The sequence below is a fragment of the Hyperoodon ampullatus genome, assembly GCF_949752795.1.
Source record: "Hyperoodon ampullatus genome assembly, chromosome: 1".
Classification (NCBI taxonomy): Eukaryota; Metazoa; Chordata; class Mammalia; order Artiodactyla; family Ziphiidae; genus Hyperoodon; species Hyperoodon ampullatus.
Window position 1 is genome coordinate 155,670,262 of NC_136914.1, and position 27,209 is coordinate 155,697,470.

The following is a 27,209-nucleotide window of genomic DNA, read 5'->3' on the forward strand; positions in this document are numbered from 1 at the left end:
CTTGATTCATTCAGGAAACAGCCTTATTCACTTTTTAGCTTTAAAATCTCGCTACATACCTATTTAACCTTACAAGTGATAAACATAAAACGGCCCCAGTAAATTCTCATTTGTGCTTATTAAAATGGCCACAGGGACTTCCCTGGTGGCACAGTGGTTGAGAATCCACCTGCCAATGCAGGGGACACGGGTTCAAGCCCTGGCCCCGGAAGAGCCCACATGCTGTGGAGCAACTACAGCTAAGCCCATGTACCACAACTACTGAGCCTGCGCGCCTAGAGCCCACGCTCCGCAACAAGCAAAGCCACCGCAATGAGAAGCCACCGCAATGAGAAGCCCGCTCACCACAACAAAGAGTAGCCCCCGCTCACCGCAACTAGAGAAAGCCCGCGCGCAGCAACGAAGACCCAATGCAGCCAAAAATAAATAAATTTAAAAAATAAATTAAAAAAATAAAATAGCCACAAAAGTAATTAAAATTGTGATATCCAGTGCTGATGAAGTTGTGAAAAAGTAACAGAGTGGGTGCCTAGAAAAGCAGATAAATCTCAGATCCCTTTTGGAAAGCAACTTAGAAATATTTACATAGATGTTTATTTTAATTTACCTTTAATAGCAAAAATTGGAAACAACCTAAGTATTCAACAATTTGGGACAGCTTAAACAAATGATCACACCTGACCTTGATAGATGATAAACTATTCACAAGACAATCACAGATACTGTATAAAAACAAACGTGTGGTATAAAATAATAAAAACTCGGAACATCAAACTATGTAATAAGCTTACAATTGCTTGAAATATGTAAGCATAAATTTAAACAACTAGAAGGAAACAGGACAAAATGAAAACAGTTATGATAGAGTGATGGGATTATGGGTGCAATTTTTTGTTTCCTTTTACATTAAAAGATTATTTTAACAAAATATAAAATCAAAGGGAAAAAAAGGATCAAGTTTTAGTCCCTCGATGTTCATATTTTAAGAAGGATGTTGTGCAGATACCTAAACAACATTTGTCTTCCTTGCTTCAAAATCTCAGCATGTATTTTGTCTGGTTCCAGGGGCTTAACCATTTTTTAAAAAAAATAATTCTGGCTACCATAGTTATTCTTTGAAAGTCTAAACAAAGTTTGTATTGTTCCCTGGCAGCATCTCGTTTGCATTAAACCATGAGTTACGATATTAGTGCCTCCTGGTGTAAGTTTTTTGAAGAAAGCAGACTCGATAACTCTTTTTCTGATTGCATAGTAAATGACAGCCCTCTTTCAGGGTGTATTCAGTTTCCATTGGAGTTCTTACCCTTGGTTATGTACAAATGGCTTATCAAAATTTCTTATAATAACCATTGTTATTGTAAGTCAACATTTTTGCTATTTTATCGAGGAAAGAGCAAATGATTATAGTGTAACTTTATATAGGAAGCAGAATTTCTTCCATGAGTTAAGACTTTAGCAATTACAATAATCCAGTATAAGAGAAAAACATATTTTGCTCTTCTAGAAAGACACTATTAACTTCACATTGCTTAGTTTATCTGGTAGGTGAACAAGAATCATCTTTATAGAAGTTACATTTAATTCAGGTTTGTATACATTCTGGAAGGTCATTTATAAATGGGGAATATAAACCAAATGATAATAAGGATAGAAATATTCTTCATCAACTCTCCCAGGTTTTTTTTTTTTTTTTTGCGTTACACAGGCCCCTCACCACTGTGGCCTCTTCCGCTGTGGAGCACAGGCTCCGGACGCGCAGGCCCAGTGGCCATGGCTCACAGGCCCAGCCACTCCGTGGCATGCGGGATCCTCCCGGACCAGGGCACGAACCCACGTCCCCTGCATCGGCAGGCGGACTCCCAACCACTGCACCACCAGGGAAGCCCCAACTCTCCTCTTTTTGAGATGCATTCATTCATTCAGCAATGCATCATTGTACTAAAAGCACAACCTCTTAAGGCAGAGTTGTGTAAATCTGGAAAAATTACTTTACCTCTCTGTTCCTTAGTTTCTTCATCTATTAAATATAGATAAAGATAGTACTTACCTTATAGAAATTTGTGAGAATTAAGTGAGTTAATGAATATAAAGCTCCTGGAACTTAAGAAATGTTGCTGTTTTACTAATGTAAGTGTTCTTGAAGGTGAGAGCACAAATACTAAAATGGCACAATTTCTGCCCTCCAGACAACCTAGAAAACATTCTTAAAAAATCAGCTAGGTTTGCCGTTAGCCTAAGACTGCTCTAAAAAATAAAGTCAATTTTTTTTAATCAACTAAGTATCAACTTTTTAACCCTCAAGGGAAAGAAACTGGCCGAGAAGTTGAAGCACATAATAAATGACTTTGGGAATGTTTTTAAATGAAAATGAAATTCTAGTTGCTCTAAGTTTGAGCTACATAGAAGTATTAAAAGCTACACTTTCTTTCTTCTCCCAATTTTACTGAGATACATTGGACACATGACACTGAATTAGTTTTAGGTGTACAACATAATGGTTTGATACATGTATATACTGTGAAATGATTACCACAGTAAGTTTGGTTAACATCCATCATCTCACATAGTTACAATTTTTGTTTTCCTTGTGATAAGAACTTTTAAGATCTACTCTCTTAACAACTTTCAAATATACCATACAGTATTGTTAACTACAGTCGTCATGCAGAATATCTTTCCTTTGCTTCTGAGCGCAAGAGACTTCTGCTTTGGAAAACAATTGCTGGTTCAGAGTCTAGAAAGATTGATATACATCATCATCCTTCTGAAATGGAAAATCTTTGTAGCTAATAGCCATCATCGTTTTCTCAAATGCCTATCACTCAATATGACACTGAAAACCACAACTCCTAACGTTTATTTTAATTATATTTACAGTGAAACTGGAAAGAGAAATCAAAGCCATTTTTACTTTTGTGTCAAACGTGTCTAAATGAGTTAAGTAGATGTTCAAAGATGTGTATATTCTTCAAGATTTAGGTTTGGAGATGCTCATTTGCTTAAGTCTAATAAATAGAATGATTTAGTCTCTATTTTCCTGAGCTGATGAATCACTTGAAAGTTCTCCACCAAGAAAGTCTTAAATTTTCAGATGTCTTTTACTCATTCAACAAATATTGTACCTAGCATATACCTAGCTATATGTACCTAGCATCATGATAGATATTCATTTCCATTGGTAATTTGCTTTCACTTTCTCAGTGGAGAAAAGACTCAACACAAGGAAATTAGCCCTCTTGTATCCTCGGTCCCTAGCACATAGAATTTTGGACCAAACAAGCTAACTTGTGTAACTAGTCTAACATACTATGTACTTCTTGAACATTATTGGATGGTTATATCCTCTAATGAGCTATATAATGTGTTGATTTTGTCTGTTTTATTTAGTAGTATCTATTTTTTATTTTGAGGGTGAACCCGGGTTGCCTGGAGCAGTAGGACAGAATGGAATACCAGGGCCAAAGGTTAGTGCAAAGAAAACCAAACAGAATCATTTGAGGCATGAGTTTTCATGAGATTGTAAGCTGTTACACTTTTTATATATCCCACTGGTTTTACTTGGATGGAATTTTTTGTCAGTAATATAATATACTATAGTATAAAACTTTGTGACTAAAGAATAAGTGATGTTTGTGATTCTCATTAGCATTAAAAATGCAGAGAAACATGTAAGATATGTCTAAATTTTTATTTCTGGGATACTTAAATAACATGAGAAAGCCTGTGTTTCAAATGTGACTTTGTCATTTTACCACTTAATGAACATATTACAACATAGACCATGTCCATCCTGCCAACATTTGCATAATTTTTACAAGATGTACTAAAGACGTTCACAGTGCCACTGTGACTTTTCCTCAAGATTTGGCCACCTTCAAGACTTACACAACCTAACCAGTTAATCAAATGAAGAGCATAATAAAAATGTGGCATGTTTGAAATTTAAAAATGGATGTAGTCTGAATTACTAAGTAGGGAAAAAATGTAATAGAGATATTTTTTGGATTCCAAATTTCCTTTGTTTTTGAAGAACAAATTAATCTTAAATATAAAAAGATTGGTGACAGTTTAGTTTAAACCAAATAGGCAGACAAATCCCAAGTCCTTTGATGAGTGACCATCCCTTGAAGTACAAAACTAATGTCTAATCCCATCAGCTGTGCTGGTGTGTATCCATACCCACAGATGCTTGTCAGCTGATTTTACAGATCACATTGCTATTGACAGGCGCCTAGGACAGACCTAAAATTTATAGACCTGTCTTTTGTCCTGCAGGAGAGGAAAGAAAATATTCCTTCTGGGACTACAGCCATTTTCCTGTCTTCTTCCCTCTCTTGCTCCATGCTAAAAAGCCAAATGATAGGTGTTAATGCTTAATGCATGTTCTCAGTACTATTCTTTTGTTGCCTAGCAACCATCAGGATGGCTGCTGAGCAGTGAAAGGTAACCAGAAATTCAGAAAGCCAAAGGGTCAGGCGGAGTTTCAGGGAGTGAAAAGAGTGTTGCCTTCAGACAGATTTCTTGAGTGAATTATAATTTTAAAAAACACAATAACCACCTTAAAAATAATTTTTAAAGTAGTCTGATATTATTGCAACACTTTCTCAAGCTTTTCTTAAGAGGAATATTATCATAATATGTGTGATTTGCTTTAGATTTACTCTCTGACTCTGTCCCCTGTCCCTTCCTGGGTAAAGTGAAAATGAAATTCTTTTCAGAACACAATTTTGCATTTTAGTCCTTGTACTGTCATGGTTATCATTTTGAGTAAAGACATCTCTCCTAAACTCACTTAGAGTCTGCCCCAATATAGTATCTTTTCTGAAAAAACTAATGCCTCCTAAAGTACACCTAATTTGGAACATAGTGGTTAACAACAGATTGAAGAGGGTTCATGACATTGTGAAGGGGTCCAAGTTCAGGCCTTAGTCACATCAGGGGAAGACAGATTAGAGAACCACACTGGTACTCTGACCCCTGAAATAATCCGTGCACCAGGGGCTGCTTTGAATGGAAGATTTCATTGAAGGATGTAAGTAAATAAACTCACCTTACTGAGTCTGAGTTTGAGCAGAATAAAGCGTCATAATCTCAGAAGCCTCTTGAGACGTTGAATTGCCACATTTTTCTCCTTAGTGCCCTAAAAGCCGGGTTTGGGCTGATCATCTTAAATATCTTCTTTAGTCCTCGAAAGCAAAGAATTAAAATTACATTTGCTATTGATATCCATACTCAATGTTCCAGGAAACTCGTCTTAACCTTTTTTTTTTTTTTTTTTTGCGGTACATGGGCCTCTCACTGCTGTGGCCTCTCCCGCTGCTGAGCACAGGCTCCGGACGCGCAGGCTCAGCGTCCATGGCTCATGGGCCCAGCCGCTCCGTGGCATGTGGGATCCTCCCTGACCGAGGCACGAACCCGTGTCCCCTACATCGGCAGGCGGAATCTCAACCACTGCGCTACCAGGGGAGCCCTAACCTTTTGTTTTTATATAGCAACTATATATTGCCAAAATAGAAAATGTCACATATAATTTATCTATTAATAGTATGTTCAATATCTGATTTTGTTTAGTGTTGATTGATTAGGTGTTTTATAAATTAATATGTCACTCAATCTTTGTTCTTTTGCCCAGGGAGAACCTGGAGAACGAGGAGAAAAGGTGAGAATGATTCTGCTGATTTTTTTTTTCCCCCAAAGAGGTACCAAACTGAACTCTATTTATGTGTGGTTGGATAGACAGATACAGGTATACAAGCATACCTTGGAGATATTGCAGGCTCCATTCCAGATCACTGCAATAAAGCGAATATTGCAATAAAATGAATCACATGAATTTTTCGGTTTCCCAGTGCATATAAAAGTTACATTCATGCTATACTGTAGTCAGTTAAGTGTTCAATAGCATTATGTCTAAAACACAACGTGCCTGCCTTAATTGAAAAATGATGCTGTTAGAAAAATGGCACCCTTAGACTTGCTTGACACATGGTTTCCACAAATCTTCAATCTGTAAAGAATGCAGTAGTATCTTTGAAGTACAATAAAGCAAAGCACAATAAAACAAGGTATGCTTAGTTATATAGATGTTTAGTTATATAGATGTAGATAGATAGACCACTATTTTTTTGAACTGCTAATTAGTGGAAGGAGAAAATAGTGTAATTCTTATATATGTATAGAAGTTTGGGTAAAAAAGATTTAAAGAAATGGAGGAGAAGGGTGCAAATTTAAACATTCTATGTCAGGCTTTTAGATGACTTTCAAAAATCCCTAGGCCTGCAAAATTTCTGTTCTACCTATTTGCTAATGCCACTCCAGTACTTTTCTAAGCATCCATCTCTCTCTCTACTACTTCTTAGGTCAGTAGGTTAAAGGGATACAGATGTTTACCTGCAGCAAATACACTGAAAGTTGTCCCAAAACGAATTCCCATAAAACCCAAAAAGAGAAGCAAAAGGAGAAGCAGAGTGCATATGTTAAATTTCTCTTAGACAAACATCCTTCCTTACTGCTTTGGGGGAGTTCTCATGCTATGTCCTTTACCAGTGTTTGAGAAGTATGCCGTCTCTGCAGGCAACTACCAAGATACCACATAATGCCCTTCATAAGTGATACGATCTTTCTGACAAATCATTATCATCACCACTAACCCCCAAAGGAGTACATCTACAGATCCAGCAAGCTTCATGAATGTAACTGTATTTTTGAGCTGTATTTTACAACTGTATTCTTGTAAAACAAAAATAAAAAGACATTTATTTAAATGGAAGGAGAGCAGAGCAGAGAGGCAACTCAGTCAAACCCTTCACTTCATGGCCACTCTGAACCAGTTTTCCTAATAAGAAAGTTTGTTTTGTTATTTAATAAAGGGAGTTCCAAGCAATTTTTAAAAGTGTGCTAATGAGCTGCCTATCAAAGATCCCCCATAACTTATGATCAGTATATTTATTTGGCTTCCAACCAGTTCGTGGTAATTAACCTGAAATGAATTAGTCAACAGATGACTCTTTTGTGTAGAAATTAAGGAGGGAAAAGGAGCAGTGCCAGCACCATTCCAGGGACTCATCAGATAAAGCGGCTCAGGCTCCCAGCCCGCTGTGCTGTCCCCGTCACCATAAAAGAATGCCCGAGCAGGATAGCCTCATGCTTATTTGAAAAAAGAAAAGAAAGTGAAGAGAAAAGGTTAAACTCTCCCTCCTTCACCACCCCTCCTTCTCCCAGGGAAACCATTATCAGTAGCTTCTCTCTTATTTTACGGAAAATTTTAAGTGATAGAAGAGTGACCTCTTACACAGCTGGACAGAAGGGTATTCCAGCTTACGGGATGTATGAACAATAATGCATTGTTATTGCTAATTGTTATCAGTAACAGCTTATGATGTGTCAGATACTGTCCCAGTTGCTTTAGACACAGTAATTGTTTATTTCTTATAACCCCATAAAATATTCTTGCCCTTACGTTGCACATGAGAAATTTGATGTAAAGAAAATTTCATTTGCCCAGTAGGACCTGGACCTGGGCTTGAACTTTCTGGCTCCAAAATTCATGATGTTTCCACTAGAGCATGCTATAAGACTTAAAGAATTTAGAATTTAAGAAAGCAAAGCATGGATAATAAACAAATGACTTTTTTCTTTTTTTTTTTTTTTTTTTTTTTTTTTTTTTTTTTTTTTGCATTACGTGGGCTTCTCACTGCTGTGGCCTCTCCCGTTGCGGAGCACAGGCTCTGGACATGCAGGCCCAGCAGCCATGGCTCACGGGCCTAGCCGCTCTGCGGCATGTGGGATCTTCCCAGACCGGGGCACGAACCCGTGTCCCCTGCATCGGCAGGCGGACTCTCAACCACTGCGCCACCAGGGAAGCCCCTGACTTTTTTCCTAAAGCATTGCTTGTGGGTAGAAAGATATCAGTGAGGGAATAGGCATAGGAGCTCTCAGAAATAACAAAGGAAGCATAAACTCACCAATTTATTTTACTATAATTTTTTAAAATTTTCTAATAAGATATAAAACATTTATGTCTCAAATACAAAACACTTAGGCCCAGATAACTCAATGTTCAGTGCAGCAGTTTTGAGGGCTGGGTCATGCACTTTGAGGGCCTGGAGATTTGAGATGGGTAGAATTCACAGATTGAAGGGAAAGGAGAAGGCAGGACTCCAGGTGGCAGGAGTGGGACAAGGAAGGAGACAGAAAGGTTAAGGCACAGGGCATATTGAGGGAGTCAGGAGAAAGCCTTTGTTAGAGTGACTCTTTGAGCAGAGAAAAGAGAAAGAGTTAAGGTGGCCAGAATAAGCTATTAATGCCAGAATAAGCTATTAGAAGTCAGAGAAATTACTTTCTGTTATTATCATGGAGTAGTTTAAAACTATTTAGCCATGTTCATTGTAATAAAATTTATTTGGACTAGCTGATATCAGGCAGCTGGTCAAGTAAAGTACATTAGCTCTGTAGAACATTTACAACAGATTTTAATATATAGTGCCTATGAAAGGAAACTTAAAATAATCAAAACTACTCTTTGCTGAATGTCACCAATATATTTTACATGTATTGCTTTTTTCCCCTCTTAGGGAGATGCTGGAGAGAATGGCCCCAAAGGTGATACAGGTGAAAAGGTACAGTGTTGCGAAATATGAAAGAGTATGTGTATGAACAAGAATATTATTTCATGTACATGAAAATGGGAGATCAGAGATAATTCTACACAAGTAGAAAACTTTTAAATATTTAATTTATAAAAGGTGATTATTCCACCAGCTCCTAGCTACAAATTTAAATATTTTAAAAGTAAAATGCTATGTCAAAAATTCTAGAAAATGCATAATTGGGTTTCTAATAATATGACTTTCAAGACAAAACAAAAACCCCACTATTTATGTGTAAATGGAGCACTCCCTTTATGCACAGAGATATAAAAATAGAGTTCCTAAAGTGATTCCATTTGTCCCAATTTTAGGATAGAAGATTGCAGAGGATTGGGAGGGGATGTAAGAGTTTGATAATAAGCTAAAGTCAGTTGATTAGAGCCTCTCATGCAGAGTCTTGAAAATTTGCCTCAACTTGAAATCTACTAGATCCAGATATTTTGTCAGCCTTTGTATTGTCTTTTTTTTTGTTTTTTTCTTTTTTGGCCTTTAAACCATTATTAGCACTTATATTGTGGTGGTCGTTTGTTCATCTTCCTGCCTCCTGTCTTTTTTTCCTCAGTCTATTGAAGCTTTTGCTTGTATTCTTACTTCACACACATCTCTGACATAGGAAGGAAATTTTTATTTCATTTGTGCTATATGTTAAGAATTAAGAAAAAGATCTTTTAAGAAACTAAAAATGGAATAGTCAGATTTGATTTAAATCGGGCTAATTGATGAAACAAAGAATGATTCATTTAGGCTTGTAGTTGAGAATAAGAATACTCTACTTTGAAAATTATTACGGTACAGATGGACAATTGCTACTCATAAAAACATACCCATAAAGTAAAGAGAAATTTGTCTTCCTCATTCTTATAAATATTAATATAAATATGGCATGGGTGGTAGGGAGAAATTAATGGTAGGAATAAATTAATGTCACCGAGTAGCAACTGTGTTTGTATTCAAGAGGTAGTCTAGAAATTAGAATGGACTCTCAGTTTCTTGTAGACCAGGGTTTCTCAGCCTCCACACTACTGACATTTTGGGCTGGATAATCCTTCTTGAGGGAGCTGTCAGATGTCTAGCCTCGTTCCTGGCCTCTGCCCAGCAGATGCCAGTAGCATCTCCGAGTTGTGACAACCAACACTCTCTCCAGAGGTTGCCAAGTGTCCACTGGGGAACAAAATCATCCCTCATTGAGAACCACTGCTGTAAACCCATTTTATTTATCTGTCAGATTTAAGTATCATGCTGCAATCCACCATGACATGAGTATGTTTAATACTAATGGGACCAGTGATATACCTCTATGACTTCTTGAAGTCAAAATTAAAAACCCTAGGTATATAAACATAGATATTTTATTTACCTTGGTTGTGTTTGCTTAAAAGCAGGGGTCAGCAAACTTTTCCTGTAAAGAGCCAGAAAATAAATATTTTAGGTTTTGTGGGCCATATGGCGTCTGTCACAACTACTCAACTCTGTCATCGTAGCATGACAGCAGCCATAGACAATATGTATACATATGAGAGTGGCTCTATTCCAATAAAACTTTATTTCTGGACACTGAAATTTTAATTTCATGTGGTTTTCAAATGTCATGAAATATTATTCTTTTTACATTTTTTTTAACCGTTAAAGATGTGAAAACCACTCTTAGCTCTTGGGCCACACAAAAACAGGTGGCTAGCTGGATTTAGCCCTCGGGCCATAGTTGCCAACCTCTGTTTAAAGAAAGGAAATCTTCTAAACAGAGAGCAGTTTCTTCAAGTGAAAACCGTTTATGCAAAGTCTGAGCTACGCCTATGTGGATTTATGTAGAGAATTTTAATCTTTAGAATATGTATTTTTAGAGCTTAATTTTTTGAACGTAGGCCAATAGTTTCTTTAATCACACATTTTAAAAATTTAATATTGCAATAGTAAAGCAACTTTTTTTTCTTTGTAAAAGCTAAATTCATCTCAAAGGAATACGGTTCTTATTTTTTATATTAATGCAAATCATTTACCATGCTGACTCACACATAGTAAACTCTCAATAAATGTTAGCTTTCTTACCACATGGAAATGGAAATCAACTAGATTGGTTATTTTTCTTTTTTATCAAAAAGTTTTATTAGTCAACTGAAATTAAGTATGAGAAATGCTTCAGTTAAAACAGAAATCATTTCTATAAATTTTCAATGAGTCTAAACAGGGGATTGTAAATAGGAACCTGTAACATATAATACGTAATCTGACCTGTAGCATTCATCCCCAAGAATGCTGTAATTGGAATATAATTTTTGATGTGTTTTTTAAACATTTCCTGCTTCTGTCACATAATTTGTTTCCAGCATGTTAGAAACACTCTTCTCATGGCCTTTGGGTTCAGTATGTGAAACTCATTCATCATTTACCAAGTTTGAGATGTAAAATCAAAAAATGCTTCTTTTCTGCCATTGATGTTGTAAATTACATCATTGGCGATTCACTTTAATAGGATTTTTTTCCTTGTGATCCAACTCGGTGCTTTTGGATGGTAAAGCAATCTAAGCCTTTCCAGACTGGTCATCTGGAAATGCTGTGGGACTGTAAAAACCTCTGGGCTGAGTTTTCTCTGTGGCCAGAGCTACGATGAACTCTAGAATTAAGAATGACCTGCCAAAGACTGATTTTAATCATGTGTGGAGTTACTACGGGAAGGTTATGTTCTGCTCTTTGGAGTGTTAATCCCACCAACAAATGTAGAAATGCATTTCTTATCTATTATCCCAGCACTTGAAAGTAAGTGTTGTTGCAGACCGCTGAATGGTTCCATCATGCCACTCTATTATTCACAACCTTATCTGTTCATTTAGAAATTTCACATTCTTTCTTTTTTTTTTTTCTGAGCATTTTTTTAAACTTTTTAATTTTATATTGGAGTATAACCAATTAACAATGTTGTGATAGTTTCAGGTGCACAGCAAAGTGACTCAGCCATACATATACATGTATCCATTCTCCCCCAGACTCCCCTCCCATCCAGGCTGCCACATAACACTGAACAGAGTTCCCTGTGCTCTACAGTAGGTCCTCATTGGTTATCCTTTTTAAATATAGCAGGAAGCTTCACTTTCTTGGTATTTCCTGTCTGTGTCTTCATTTTTCTTTTCTCCCTCAATCTCCATTTCTATAAATAACCTGCCTTCTTACTTTACACCTGCAGAGCATCTTTGATTTGCATCCTCAGAGCCTTTTCGGAAGCAACACCCATATTTGGAGCCACCCACCAAGTTGCCTTTTCTTAAGATCACATGGGAAGGCTTTTCTTTGGGGTACAGGGCCTTCTCCAATTTAGCACATATGATTCTTCCCTTAGCTTAGAATACTCTTCTCTGTCCACCTCCACCTCCTCATGTTCTCATCCTATTCCTCAGTCTACTGAGACCTGAATTTATTAAGTCATTTCCCTGGGGCAGCCTTTCAGTGTCCCCTGGATTGTCTCTGTTACCCGCTATGTGCTCCCAGAGCACTCTTTATGATCCCTTTCATAACCCTTATCACAATTTATTGTGATTCCTTGTTTAATTGGGCATCCAGCTCACTGAAAAAGAAAAAACAAACAAATAAACAAACAAAAAACTATAAGTTACCAAACTGTTCTATTCCCAACACCCATCCAATTTCCTGGCACATAATAGGAAGATAATAAATATATATATATATATATATATATATATATACACACACACATATATATTGCGGTACGTGGGCCTCTCACTGTTGTGGCCTCTCCCGTTGTGGAGCACAGGCTCCGGACGCGCAGGCTCAGCGGCCATGGCTCACGGGCCTAGCCGCTCCGCGGCATGTGGGATCTTCCCAGACCGGGGCATGAACCCATGTCCCCCACATCGGCAGGCGGACTCTCAACCACTGTGCCACCAGGGAAGCCCAATAAATATTTATTGAATGAAAAACCTTAAAAAAAAATTTTTTTTTAACTTTCACCTGCTTCTTATTTTCGTTGAATGGTAGAACTTTTTCCTGTACCATGCATTTGTTTATCATGTCTTCTGTGGGTGACACAAAATTTCCCAACATGACAATTTCTTCCTATCCCAGACTTTTTTGTACGTGGAAAGAAAGTATCTTTTATGCATTCAATCAATAATATTTTTGAATACATATATTTGTATACATATATACAAATGATAGCAGTAGTCCTTCGGTATGTCCAGGAGATTGATTCCAGGATCCCTGCAAATACCAAAATCCTAGCATGTCCCTTATATAAAATGGGGTAGTATTTGCATATAACCTATGCGCATGCTCCCATATTCAACTGACTCTTAAATAATGCTGGGCTTAGGAGTGCTGAGACTCTGCCAGTTGAAATCAGGGTATAATTTACAAAAGGCCCTCTTTATACATGGTTCCTTCACATCCCTGTTTTCTCCATATCGTGGTTCCCCATCCACCGAATTCAACCAACTGCAGATCATGTGGTACTGTAATACTTACTGTTGAAAAAAAATCCACATATAAGTGGACATTTGCAGTTCAAGCCTGTGTTGTTTAAGGGTCAGCTGTACTATAAAGCTTCTCTAGATTACTTATGATACCGAATACTATGTAAACAGTTGCCAGGCACACAGAAATTTAAGTTTTGCTGTTTGGAATTTTCAGGAATTTTTTTCTCAAATGATTTTTAGTCCAAGGTTGGGTGAATCCGCAGATGCGGAACCCAGGGATATGGAAGGGTGACTATATCGTAAGCACAGGACAAGGGCAGGGTTTGAAACAGCATTGTTCGCTTTATCGCCCTAACTCCTAGTATCCCTGCATCCAGAACATGGTTGGCACATAATCGATGCTCAATAAATATTTATTGAATGAATTAATGACTGATAGAAATATCACCACATTCACTTTATTTATCCACATAGACTTTAGTGACACATACATATAATTACATACCAAGTGTTGTGCTTGAAAATAATCACAGCCAAAAACAAAAACTCTGTACTTGAATGGTCAATAACAAAGTCAAATTCACTTACCTCAAGTATCTTCTCAAAGTATTTTTTGCTTTATGATTTACCCTGTGGAGACTTTTATTTTCAAACCAACTGATTTATGAAGCTAAGGGTATACTTAGAGAGACACAGTTGGGTTTTTTTTCCTACTTTAATCCTGTATTCATTTTCACTTTTAGAGGAATGAGGATTATAAACACTGACTTTTATTTTCACTACTCGCAGCATTATCCTTTAAAATGTTTAACTTAGGAATGTCTTCCAGTAATTGCCTTGCCACTTAAAAGTTATAAAAATTCCTTGAGATTTCACAGTTCTAATTTTTGAAAAGAAAGTTGATATATCACTCATAGTTGTCCATCAAATGAAACCGCTCCAGTTTCCACAAATAAATCAGGCTTTCAGGAAACTGTCCTTCCTTCCCATCCACTTTCTCTGAGAACTAAATCTAGTCCTTATTCTCATTAGTGGATTATCCAGTCACTTTCCTTTAAAACACTGGGAAAAAAAGTTTTTAAACTACAGTTAATACAAGCAACTTTACAAGTTTACGACAACCATTGTGCCCTGTTGCCAAAATAAGATAAACCAATAATTCTTTTCTTATTCCAATAAAAAGAACATGGCAATAGAATTTAGGAAGTCCAAAATTCACTTAGGCTCAAGTTGCTTCAATTTCCTCATCTACTGAGTAAAAATAGTAATATCTGCCCTATCTCTTGGGAGTCTTGTGAGGTATAAATAAGATGAAAAAGGGGGCTTAGAAAAGTCAAAATTGCTTTTATGAATACAAAGGTCTCATTGTGCAAAATACTGATTCATTGGTGTTGATGGCTTTCAGACAGACTTGATTTAGTGGAAACAGAAATAAGTATTATTTTGTTAGCCACATTTATTTCACTGCCCATTTGGAACTCAACTGATTATTAGTGATGGGGAAAAGAAACCAGTATCATTTTACAATAAGACAGTATTTGGGATCCTCTTCTATATGTTTTGTCATGTTTTAATTTTTCCTTGAGTAGTAGCAATTACAGATGTCAAAAACTCGTATGTTTCCTCAAATAAGTTAATTTATTATTTCCTCTTCCTTCTTAAGCTTTTTTTTCTTCCTAAAGTTTTTTTTTTTTTTTTTTTTTTTTTTTTTGCGATACGCGGGCCTCTCGCTGTTGTGGCCTCTCCCGTTACGGAGCACAGGCTCCGGATGTGCAGGCTCAGAGGCCATGGCTCAAGGAGCCAGCTGCTCTGCGGCATGTGGGATCTTCCTGGACCGGGGCACGAACCCATGTTCCCTGCATCAGCAGGCGGACTCTCAACCACTGCGCCACCAGGGAAGCCCCTTTTTTTTTGATTCTTGACTGATGCCCTGCTGAAAATATTCTTTCTGAGATTTGTTCATTTATTCACCATATATGTACCCAGCATATTTTATTCAGACACTGAATAAAAATAGACACTGAAGCTGCCCACATGTGGCTGATCGTCTAATGGAGGGACAAGCAAAGAATAGGCAGAAAACATATATACATAATCCATATGCAGTGAGCTTGCAGGACTTGAACAGATGCTGCATAGTGAGATGTGGATGTGAGGGGCATGTGTCTAGGTTGCTCAGTGAGGGGTTGAGGCAAAGCCACTTAAGACCTGAACAAAGAGAACTGCCAGCTGTGGGGAGAAGAGAGAGAAACTGAGGGAGAGGGGCAAGTACCTCATGTGTAGAGGCCTGAGGTTTATCTCCGTCTCTAAATGAGATTGATGAGCAGCTCTTTAAACCTAGAAGGAGGAAGTAGACCCCTAGAGCTCTGTGAGCCCTTGCACAGATAGGACAGCTGAGGAAACCCCAGTATGTGCCTTCCTCCTTGTGGCTGTTTCTGTTTTCTTAACAGTCTCAGATGACTACGTTTTCTCCCTTTTATTTTCCTTGTAGCATGTTTAAGGGTCAGAGGACTAAAAGGAACTGGAAAATCTAGGCCCTTGCCTGGCCCCATATCAGAAATAAGCAGCCACCCTCTGTCCTCTCTTCTGTTAGCCCCACCTGTGTATTTAGAGCACATCTGCTGTAAGAATGTAGTGCTTTGTGACCACCTAGAGGGGTGGGATAGGGAGGGTGGGAGGGAGGGAGACGCAAGAGGGAAGAGATAGGGGAACATGTGTATGTGTATAACTGATTCACTTTGTTATAAAGCAGAAGTTAACACACCATTGTGAAGCAATTATACTCCAATAAAGATGTAAAAAAAAAAAAATAATGTAGTCACACTCGGTGAAATCCAGATGGAATACAATGCCTTTCAGAAAACCAGATTCTATCTCAAGATTTTCTCTCAGATCTTCCTTGTGTCCCTGTCACCCACAAGTCATCCATCATCCTGTAACTTTCCGGTGACTGCGTTACAATGAAATAAGTGTAGAGCTAGAAAAAAACGTGCTGGTCATAACAGTGACGGTGCTTCATGAGGAAAACAAACTGACCGGCAGTATGGCTTTTTCCAACTCAACATCATCAACCCTTTGACTTCATCTGTTGAACCCTGACTTTCTGAAGACCGAAAGGGTCAGGGAACTCCTAGTAAATGATAGCCAGTGACATTAATAAATTCCTGAAATAGAGAAAACTGAAATTCCAGATCCACTAATGTATTGCTTTAGAATACAATTTTAGCACTGTATCAAGGGAAGAGATCCATATTTATATATTTATATTTATTTCAAGGAATGTAGTCCTTATGCATTTTGCAAAGTAAACCCATGTTTTTAGAAAGTATATTGTTTATCTTGGAAATTACTGACATCTTAGCCATATTGATACAAAATCTTAGGGAGCATATTTCAGCCCATTAGTCATGGGGTTTCCTTGGGCGCTCCTGTAGATAACGGCTCTCTATGTGTTTGTGTGTTTCCGATTCCCATCACTTGTAGAATAATCTCTCATGGGTTTCATTTTAGGGTGACCCTGGATCGTCCGCTGCAGGAATTAAGGTAACTATAGCCTTGCAAGTGTTTGTACCCCACGAGTTACAGCTTTGACTTTTATAAGTCTCTTGTTTCCCTTCCCTTTTACCAACTTTGATGGTTCTAACTCTGTTCATATACTACTGCAATAATCAGCTTCTAGACACAACATGGAGTATCTGCTAGAAATCTCTGATAAAGTCTTAAACAAGAGGTCTTGCCTTTTCTTCCCTTTCTGATTGGTTTTTATGGAAATGTGGATTTGTATGTGAGCTTCAGGTATATTAACAGCAAAAAAAAAAATGTTCATATGTCTGGTAGGATGTGGAGCAACAGAATAAAGTGAATGAAATGCATGTGTCATCGGGGAGGCTGAAAGTGTCCAAGGGCCTAAGGCTTTTGGAAAATTCTTGTAAGACAGCCTTTTCATCTTTGGCTTTCTTTCACCAGGGAGAGCCCGGAGAATCTGGTCGTCCAGGGCAAAAGGTAAATCCCTATTCTGGTGTGTTCTTTGTACTGTCTTATAGTCACCATTTGATTATGTCTGCTATCACTGTATAATATGAGAACAATTACTGAAAATGATGCCATTTTCATGCCTTATATGCAGAGTGTTTTTGATTGTTTTTCATTTTAAAAGGGTTGATGCTGACCATAGTAAAAGTACAAACATAATCTGGAAAATGATGCCGTTTTCATGCCTTATATGCGGAGTGGTTTTGACTGTTTTTCATTTTAAAAGGGTTGATGCTGACCACAGTAAAACACAAACATAATCTGGATGTGTAAAAGGATGCTTTATGAACTGAAGTCAGCATATACTGAGCTGTTTGAGACTAACAAAGATCTGCTGGGTTGGAATGCCAACAACCTATCTTGCATGTTTAAATATACTCTGCATGTTTCTATCTTTTATGAGAAGAAATGAATATTTACTAAACTGTCTCAATAAGGAATGATGGACAGTTCTTTTAAAATTATATTCCTTTCCTCTCATTTCAAATACTTCCCTGCAGATAATTTTTTATGTGAATAATATCTACCTAAGCAGTGAATGTTATGTTGTAGAAAGAGGTTTGTTCATGAACTAAATTTTAATTGGAGACAGTAGCCAAACCACTTTAACCAATCTAATGTTAATTTTTTTTTATCATTTGTGCTTCACTTCAGTGATAAGTTAGAGGACATGGAATGAATATGTTTATTCTCATTTGAGTCTGAAGCAGGAAACGACCGTTCGTAGTTTATCGTCCGAGCATCTGGATATCAATGCCCAGTGCAGATTTTAGATTTTTAGATAACAGATGTGGCTAACAAGTAAATGTGAATTCCACATTATGTTAAATCTCTGAGATCATGACTCTGCCTTTGTCTAGCAACGCTAATGTTATAGGAAAAAAATATGAATAGAAACATAGAATATACCTCATTAGTATAAAGAGAGAGAATAAATCCCATTGTAGTCGTTTGGAACCTTAGAACATAACATAAAAAAATATTCCCACATTCTTGAAGTTATTGAGAGGATCACTGCTTTGTTTAAACACTTCAGGTTAAAGTGTGTTTTGAGAAGGTCTTTCACATTCTTTTAACATTTTCCTAATTTAAAAATAGATTTTCTTGAAATTAAGAATCTAAGAGTAATGATTCATTAGACCCAGTTTCAGGTAAAGTTGAGACTTTTCCAAAGAGCCCAGCATAACTCTGCAAATTTTGCTGTTCGGTGCCTAAGATTTCCTACTGATTCTTTATGTAAGAAGCTTGAAATTAGTGATATCACAGAGATCCATGGCCTGCTTTGGTTTGAAAGAGCATCTAATTTTCTCAGATGATCTCATTTTAAGTCCCTCAGTCTTTAAAAATTAAAAGCTAAATTTAAACTGCTCTCCAAAACTGTGATAAGTTAAAAGAATTGTCTGCAAAACTGTTATGTCTTTTTAAAAAACAAAACAAGTCTGCTATAATTTCATATAGGTTCCACTGTTTTCAGAGTAGAAGATCAAAATTGATTTTCAATTGGTTAATAAAATATTGCTTTATCATGATTACTTAAAAATACATTTTAGATTCATTTCTGGAAGTTTATAGCTTTATTTATGGAAACATTGGCTTTTCTTTGTATTTCATTAAAAACCTGTTTTAAATTATATTGAGAGAAGTGGATTCTACCTGAACAAATATGTGCCTGAATGAATATGTGTATGAATATTACAAGCCATCGGAATGAAAATGTGCTCTGAAAAGAGCAATATTTTTTCATTAATATTTAGGCCAGATTCTACCCGTTGATGCAATCTCACTTTCCCACAATATTTATGACTTTCTTGTCTAATATCTGGATTTGGCGATACTTATCCCAACACTGATTTAAAAGTAGAGTGTTTCCATTCTTGCTGGTTGCTTAGATTGGAAAATGACAAACAGAACTGAGTACAGAATCCATTCAAGGAAACTTCCACGACATTTTTCTCACCATTGCAGAACTTTGTTGTGGGTTCATGGGTACTTAAGCTCCTGCATTAGGGACATTCCCAGAAAAGTAGAGGATATCCTGCCAGAATTAAAGTGCATTGATTAGCTCTCCACTGTCTGGTATTTTGCGGTATGGAAGTTTGTTATTTAGAGTAACATTCATAATAGGGAATGATTTAATTATAGTTTTTTTCTTTTATAGACTCAGCAGGAGAGTGTGTGATTGATATGTGAGTTAGGGTATATATGTTTGTAAAGTGAGTGTGTGTTTCATCACATAATTTTTTCCTTCCTAACTTCACATTCAATGGCATTGGTGGTATAGTGGTGAGCATAGCTGCCTTCCTAACTTCTCCACATCTTTTTAAAATATATTTTTTAGTTTTAATGGGGTAAAAATACATGTTTGCCCATTGTAAGGGACTGGCACGGTTGAACTGTATCTAGAAACACAGGGCACTGTCACAGGGACATGGGGTGAAAGCAGAGAACTGATTTTAACAGTAGACAAGGGTCTCTGATAATGGAGACTAAACAGTGAAAGGGAAAGAAAAAAGAAAACCAGAAGCATAACGTATCAGTGTAAAGTGTAATCTACTTGAGCAAGAAGTCTTTGAATGGAATAACAAACCAATTCTTAATTATGACCTAGATCTGAACTTGGGCTGTGCGTGACCAAGAACTCAGCTCAGAGAAGCTCTGAGTCAAGAAATAGGCAAGAATGGAGAAATTAACTGAAAACTGTCTCTTAATTAAAAGATAAACATTCATGGTATAAAGACAGAGAATTTATATAGGAAGAAATATCTTCCTAGAAATGCTGAGATGTTTCACAAAGGGTAACATTAAATATTTTAAAATCCTTCATTTTGCCAACTTTTAAGTAAACATAAATTTGGAAAGGTCAAAATCCAAGAGTATAAAATATGAATTCCTGAAAGATTTGTTCATTAAAAAGTACATTTATAACCTATATACCAACATATATATGCATATGATGTAGGGAAGAGCTAAATGCTTAAACTCTCTGTAAGTATCCAATCTACATTATAAAATAATCCATAATGTTTTATACATCTTTCTCATTGTGAGAAACATGGATGTGTCTATGTATGCATGTGTATATAAATATCTTACTTTAAAGTAGTCATCAGATCCTTTTAATTTGACCCTTCCCCTTGAGGGAAGGGTCTAGTAAAAACTCCTTTTAGGAAACAGTGTTACAACCTATATGTTTCCACACATGTCTTAAATAGGATGTCTTGAGTTTTGGGGGCTTTTCTGAAACAATACAAAACTATCAATATGTCACCAATATGTTTATTTTTATTGGTTGTATATTCTACTGCAACTTACTGTGTTTTCAAGGGCCTTATACTTTTTTCTTAGTAAAAGAGAATCTTCACTGAAATATGGATAAGCTCTTTTTACTAGAGCTTCCTAAAGTTATTGATTAAAGGGAAATGGGGGGAAAAAAGAAAATCAAATGTATAATGTTGTATCTATGTAAAGTTTAATCTACTTCGACAAGTTTCTTTGAATGAAATATCAAATTCTTAATAATCATTCTTTCTTCTCTGGCTTAATCTCATCTTAGTCTTTTTGTTCACAATGCAAACTTTCACTCAGGTAGTTTCAGAAAGAATAGCTTTTCTTTTGCATTCCTGAAGAACCTGATGACCTAAACCATCAGGAAAGTCATTTTCCTTTCTATGTCTAACCATACAGCTTAATATAAACAGTATCTGAAGTCATTTTGTGATAATACCAGAGCAAATTATAGCCCTCCATAATCTGAAAGTAATAATATTAAAGGTGAAATGTCTGGTTGTTCTTAGTAGATTTTCCTTGGAATAAGGGCTGTTCAAGCATTTAGATTAAAGAAGTGCCTTCTACCACTTTTGTCTTTAGTTTGATGCTTCTATCTCTTTTGGTATAGTTGTCATAACACTGACTCGCCATCATGAAATGATGTGACACTTTTACCTTCAAATGTTATTCCACAATATTTAGTCACCTCAGTCCAACACAGGATGGACTTTCATTTTCTCTAGCAATTCCTTTATGCTTCTTTAGTGGAATTCAGGAGATTTTCTAAGCAATATAACTTCTTGTCACTATACTTTGTGCTTAAAATAATGTAAACAATTATGTGAAAATGAGAAGATTTAGCTTGACTCCAGTGTGCTCACCCAAAATGTACCACTTAATCTCAAACCTGTATTCAGAAACAGCTGCATGGTACCATTAGCCCTCAATTGCTAAGCAGGGTTACCCAGACTCAACAATTGTCTGATATACGGGCTGGAGTTAAGTATAATCTTAACCATGAATTTATCTTCTCATCATTCAGGAATGGAAAAGAAATCTTGTTATACTTTTAAGTGAATGAGACTTTTAATGTATACTGTTTTGATATGACCATCTGTTCATACAGCCAACTCTTGATTATCTGAGGTAAGAGAGCCCTGGAATAGGATGCATTATTTAAATGCACGTAATCCTCATTTCAGCAAATAGATTCAGCCTCCTCAACAAATCATTGACCAGGGAGTAATAAAACACAGGAATTCCTTCTCCTTTTACTTCTCTTTCTCACCTTCTGGTAGTGATGACAATGAGCAGTGAACTGGCAGCAACAGGGAAAATCCTGAAAAATTTGCAAAATGGTCAACAATCCCTGAATCAAGAGTTGACTGAACTGTATAATCTCACCAAATATCTTGAAACTAGACAGTATATATATTAGACATATATATACATACAGCAAGAATTCAGCTGGGAGCATTTGCCATGTTTTTCTCAGATACTGTGCCTGAGTGAATACTGTTCTATAATGCTGTGTGATTTTCCTATGTAGGGTGAACCAGGGCTTCCTGGGCTTCCTGGACTTCCGGGGATAAAGGTAAATACTGCACTGACAGTCTTGGCTTCATAGAAATGTAATTGTGAGAGTCACAAAAATGAAAAAATGAAAGCTAAAAATATAGTGCTGTTCTTTAAATACTCACCAGCCATTTCGACCAATTAAAATTTTTAATTAAAAATGAAGCATGGGTAGCAGAAATAGACTTACAGGCATAGAAAACAAACTTAAGGTTACCAAAGGGGAACGGGGGGGAAAGGATAGATTAGGAGTTTGGGACTAACAGATACACACTACTACATATAAAATAGATAATCAACAAGGTCCTACTGTATAGCACAGGGAACTATACTCAATATCTGTAATAAGCTATAATGGAAAGGAATCTGAAAAAGAGTATATATATATATATATATATATATATATATATACATGTATATGTATAATATATACATAAATACATATATATGAAACTGAATCACTTTGCTGTACATCTGAAGCTAACACAACATTGTAAATCAACTATACTTCAATAAAAAAAAATGAAGTGCGGTATTTCTAAAGTTTGCCATGGCTATCTGGACTGTATATTCCACTATATAACCTACTATGCCCCTTAAATAAATGTTAAAGTCATTTCATTTGAAGTCATAGGAATTCTTTAAAGTCTACAATGTCTCCCTTCACATTTAAATTTTACTCTTAAGATCCTATCAGATTTTGACCAGAATTAAAGTCTTAACATCCCCTTAAATCTAATATCCAGGCAGCTGTTTTTGTGATTCACCCATTATAATAATCTTTCCAAAGTTTTTTTTTTTAATTAATTTATTTATTTGTGGCTGTGTTGCGTCTTCATTGCTGTGTGAGGGCTTTCTCTAGTTGCGGAGAGTAGAGGCTACTCTTCATTGTGGTGTGCAGGCTTCTCACTGCAGTGGCTTCTCTTGTTGTGGAGCACAGGCTCTAGGCACGCAGTCTTCAGTAGTTGTGGCACATGGGCTCAGTAGTTGTGGCTTGCGGGCTCTAGAGCTCAGGCTCAGTAGTTGTGGTGCACGGGCGCAGTTGCTCTGCGGCATGTGGGATCTTCCCAGACTAGAGCTCGAACCTGTGTCCCCTGCATTGGCATGTGGATTCCCAACCACTGCGCCACCAGGGAAGTCCTTCCAATGTGTTTTGTGCTTCTACTTCCTGTTAATAATTCTCACTGCAAAGTACAAATCATATTACTAAGCTTTATTGACCTACATACTATTCTCATAAAATTTGTATGTCTTTTGAAATAACTGCTTAAAGCTTAGCTTGAAAACATTGTTTTACATGTTTTTAAATTGTCTAAAAATATTAAGAAACATTTTTTTTAGTTGTTTAAAATTTTTTACATGGCAACTGACAAGGCTTAAAAGTTCTAGTGTCTTAGCTGTAATGCTCCCTTAAAATCAGCTTCTTATTTTAAAGTTTATTCTTTTAATTCTAGAACTGTTAGATAAAATAACATAATGCAAGTAGATTTTTCTTTACATTGTTCTCATCTTATAGAATTTTGAATTAATCTCTAGAGTACATTAGATGATTCTAAAATTAATATTCCTAGTTTCAGTAAGAGGGTTGTTATGCTGCTTTATGAAGATTGTGTTTGAAATGTGTTACATGAATAATATGATTTTAGAATTAATATATTAAATTACTGAGTTCCCAGACATCATATGGTATCATATGTAATATTTTATGAGTATATTTGTTATAATTAACAGCCATGAAAGCTATGAATTCCAGGTTGGCACTCAGAAATTTTGGTTCTGCTTTTTGTTTGATGTTTCCAGATTAGTATCACAGATGTCCAGATATGTCCTTTTTTTTTTTTTTTACAACTTTATTGGAGTATAATTGCTTCACAATGGTGTGTTAGTTTCTGTTTTATAACAAAGTGAATCAGTTATACATATACATCTGTTCCCACATCCCTTCCCTCATGCATCTCCCTCCCTCCCACCCTCCCTATCCCACCCCCCCAGGCGGTCACAAAGCACCGAGCTGATGTCCCTGTGCTATTCGGCTGCCTCCCACCAGCTATCCACCCCACGTTTGGCGGTGTACATATGTCCATGCCTCGCTCTCGCTTTGTCACAGCTTACCCTTCCCCCTCCCCATATCCTCAAGTCCATTCTCAAGTAGGTCTGTGTCTTCATTCCTGTTTTACCCCTAGGTTCTTTGTGACATTTTTTTTTCTTAAATTCCATATATATGTGTTAGCATACGGTATTTGTCTTTCTCTTTCTGACTTACTTCACTCTGTATGACAGACTCTAGGTCCATCCACCCCATTACAAATAGCTCAATTTCGTTTCTTTTTATGGCTGAGTAATATTCCATTGTATATATGTGCCACATCTTCTTTATCCATTCATCCGATGATGGACACTTAGGTTGTTTCCATCTCCGGGCTATTGTAAATAGAGCTGCAATGAACATTTTTGTACATGTCTCTTTTTCAATTATGGTTTTCTCAGGGTATATGCCTAGTAGTGGGATTGCTGGGTCATATGGTAGCTCTATTTATAGTTTTTTAAGGAACCTCCATACTGTTCTCCATAGTGACTGTACTAATTCACTTTCCCACCAGCAGTGCAAGAGTGTTCCCTTTTCTCCACACCCTCTCCAGCATTTATTGTTTGTAGATTTTTTGATGATGGTCATTCTGACTGGTATGAGATGATATCTCATTGTAGTTTTGATTTGCATTTCTCTAATGATTAATGATGTTGAGCATCCTTTCATGTGTTTGTTGGCAAACTGTGTATCTTCTTTGGAGAAATGTTTATTTAGGTCTTCTGCCCATTTTTGGATTGGGTGTTTGTTTTTTTGTTATTGAGCTGCATGAGCTGCTTATAAATTTTGGAGATTAATCCTTTGTCAGTTGCTTCATTTGCAAATATTTTCTCCCATTCTAAGTGTTGTCTTTTGGTCTTGTTTATGGTTTGTTTCCTTTGCTGTGCAAAAGCAGATATGTCCTTTTAATATATTTTTAGTCTTTGGCTTCTTCACTGAAAAGTACACTCCATGACAACAGTTTACTAAAGAGTCAAAGTCATTTCCTTATCATTTGATATTTAGCAAAAATAACTTAATAAATTATATGTGATTTCATACTGCAGAGTTAATTTATGGCAGTTCCTTAATAATCCCACACATTAAAAAAAAAGCTTTTTACTGATATTTGGAAAATCACAGATTTTTAAAACAAATTTAAGAACATTAAATTCAGCACTAAGTTAAAGAACCCGGTAACATTATAAGTAAGGGGGGAGATATTTAAAAGGAGGGGCATTTTGGAAGGGCCAGGGCAGGGTTTCCTGCAGCGCTTGCTTGTAGGTTAGCTGGGCTGTGCTGCCAGCACCAGATCCTGAGGCAGGAATCTCAGTGCTGTGTAGAAATCCAGTTGTCCCTTCTCCTGAGGGTGAGGTTTCTTGTTGAGAGAGAGTATATAAGGGGGAAGGTATTGGGGGTTTTCCCTCCAAAACAAACAAACAAAACAATTACAGTTACTACTATTTGTTCTCATTACCTTTGATTTATGTCCTCCACTGTGAAAAATATCCCAGCTCATTTCCGTAGTCATCAGTGGACCAGTTTGAAGGTTTTGAACTTTTTCAAATTGGGAAAGATGTTGGTGATTTGCCACCTCCCGTAAACGTTTTTATTTCTAGGGTCATGAGATGTTGCCAGACAAATCTTGTCAAGATCTTATAGCTGATACTTTCCTTTGTTTTTCTAACCTGACTAGTGACTATGGTGAGAAGAAGCTATCAACTGACAAAAATCTTTCTATCATTAACTAGAGATACTTTTCTATGTAATTATCAAGTGTTGTTGGGTAACTATCCAGTATTCAGTTTAAATCACAGATTCTATTTTTGGATTAATAAGCTGTCTTCTCTCTCTAGTCCAGAATGTAAGTGGTATGCTTGCCCTATAATGTAGTAGGTGCTCAGTGTAATTGAGTAATTTTGTAAAGGAGGCAATTTAAAAACACATCATAGTCATTAGTAGTTATTGGATATTTTTAAATGTACAGTTTAAAGTTTATAAATTTATGATATAGCTTCATTAACTTGGGATATTCTTTACTCCTTTAATATACCTTGCTTCTGTTAGGTAGTTAACCACAGGACAGTCAACCTTGATTTCATAGTTTGAATGAGTAATAATATTTAAAAGATGAAACCACCATATATGGATTTAGAATGTGTGGTAGCAAGACCATTAGTCATAACTTTCCTAGACCTGTGTGTTTGTTTATGCTTTGGAAATACTTCCTTGCTATTCATCTCCTTACCTGCTGGTACTACAGAGTGTGCAAATGCCATCCGTTACTTCCAAGATGTTGAGGAAACCAGCCATGACATACCAGGGAAGCTTTGATTTGCCACCTGTTGCTCTCAGGGAACGGTTGGAAACTTAATGAGCATCCACATGCCTTCCACACTGCTCTCAGGAAATGAGCAGAGTGCCTAAATACAGACAGCAGACTCATCTACCTATCACCTCAGGGTCCCACTCAGAGATAAGTACTAATACCTTCAGCATACATAAAAGTCACTAAAAACAGGCATCACTTAATTTCAAACTACTCTTAAGCTTCCTGAACAAGTATTGGAAAATGCTTTAACCATGTGGAAGACATTTGGAATTCCTGTTTCATGCATTCATGGTTCATATAGTGTTAAGATGTTCAGCTGGGAAGATTAAATTATTGTACGTTGTACATTGCACAATGTGCCATGCAAACATTTGTCTTCTGGAATAAGAATTGAGCTCAGAAAATTTTTTTGATAAACAAGCCTTTAAATATATTTTTCATGGGTAAAACTTTATTGTGACTAGCTTTTCCAATATCACATAAAGGGGTAAGATTCAGAGTTCCTAATTTTAAAAATTTTTTTCTTTCCATACATTTTGAAAAATTGCTTACTCCTTTCATGCTTACATTATGCTAGTAATTAAGTCATGAAGAGCAGTGATCAAGAGCCTTGTCTTTAGAACCAGACCACCAGTGTGTAGATCCTGGTTCTACCCCTTACCAGTTTATGAAGCTATATCATGATACTGGGCAAGTTATATAATCTCTCTGTGCTGGGTTTCCTTATAAAATGGGAATTATTATTATACATAACTCAGAGGGTTGTTGTGAGGATTAAATGAATTAATATACATACAGCTCCTAAAATATTGCTACACATATAGTAAGTGCTATATAAATTTTAGCTATTGTTATTTCTTTTTCTT

At 36.5% G+C, this 27,209-nt stretch overlaps 1 protein-coding gene across 3 annotated transcripts in view; it reads left to right on the forward strand.

Annotated features, from left to right (window-relative positions):
* COL25A1 (collagen type XXV alpha 1 chain) overlaps positions 1 to 27,209 on the forward strand; it is a gene marked incomplete at both ends in the record, with an annotated part of 479,103 nt that overhangs the window by 390,231 nt on the left and 61,663 nt on the right. For 2 of the 3 annotated variants that reach the window (XM_079701034.1, XM_079701035.1), the window contains 6 exons: positions 3,411 to 3,464; positions 5,633 to 5,659; positions 8,574 to 8,618; positions 16,583 to 16,615; positions 17,039 to 17,074; positions 21,921 to 21,965. In XM_079701034.1, coding sequence (XP_079557160.1) covers positions 3,411 to 3,464; positions 5,633 to 5,659; positions 8,574 to 8,618; positions 16,583 to 16,615; positions 17,039 to 17,074; positions 21,921 to 21,965 — 240 coding nt within the window. The remainder of the gene's footprint in view (positions 1 to 3,410; positions 3,465 to 5,632; positions 5,660 to 8,573; positions 8,619 to 16,582; positions 16,616 to 17,038; positions 17,075 to 21,920; positions 21,966 to 27,209) is intronic. The other variant, XM_079701033.1, reaches the window with a different exon arrangement.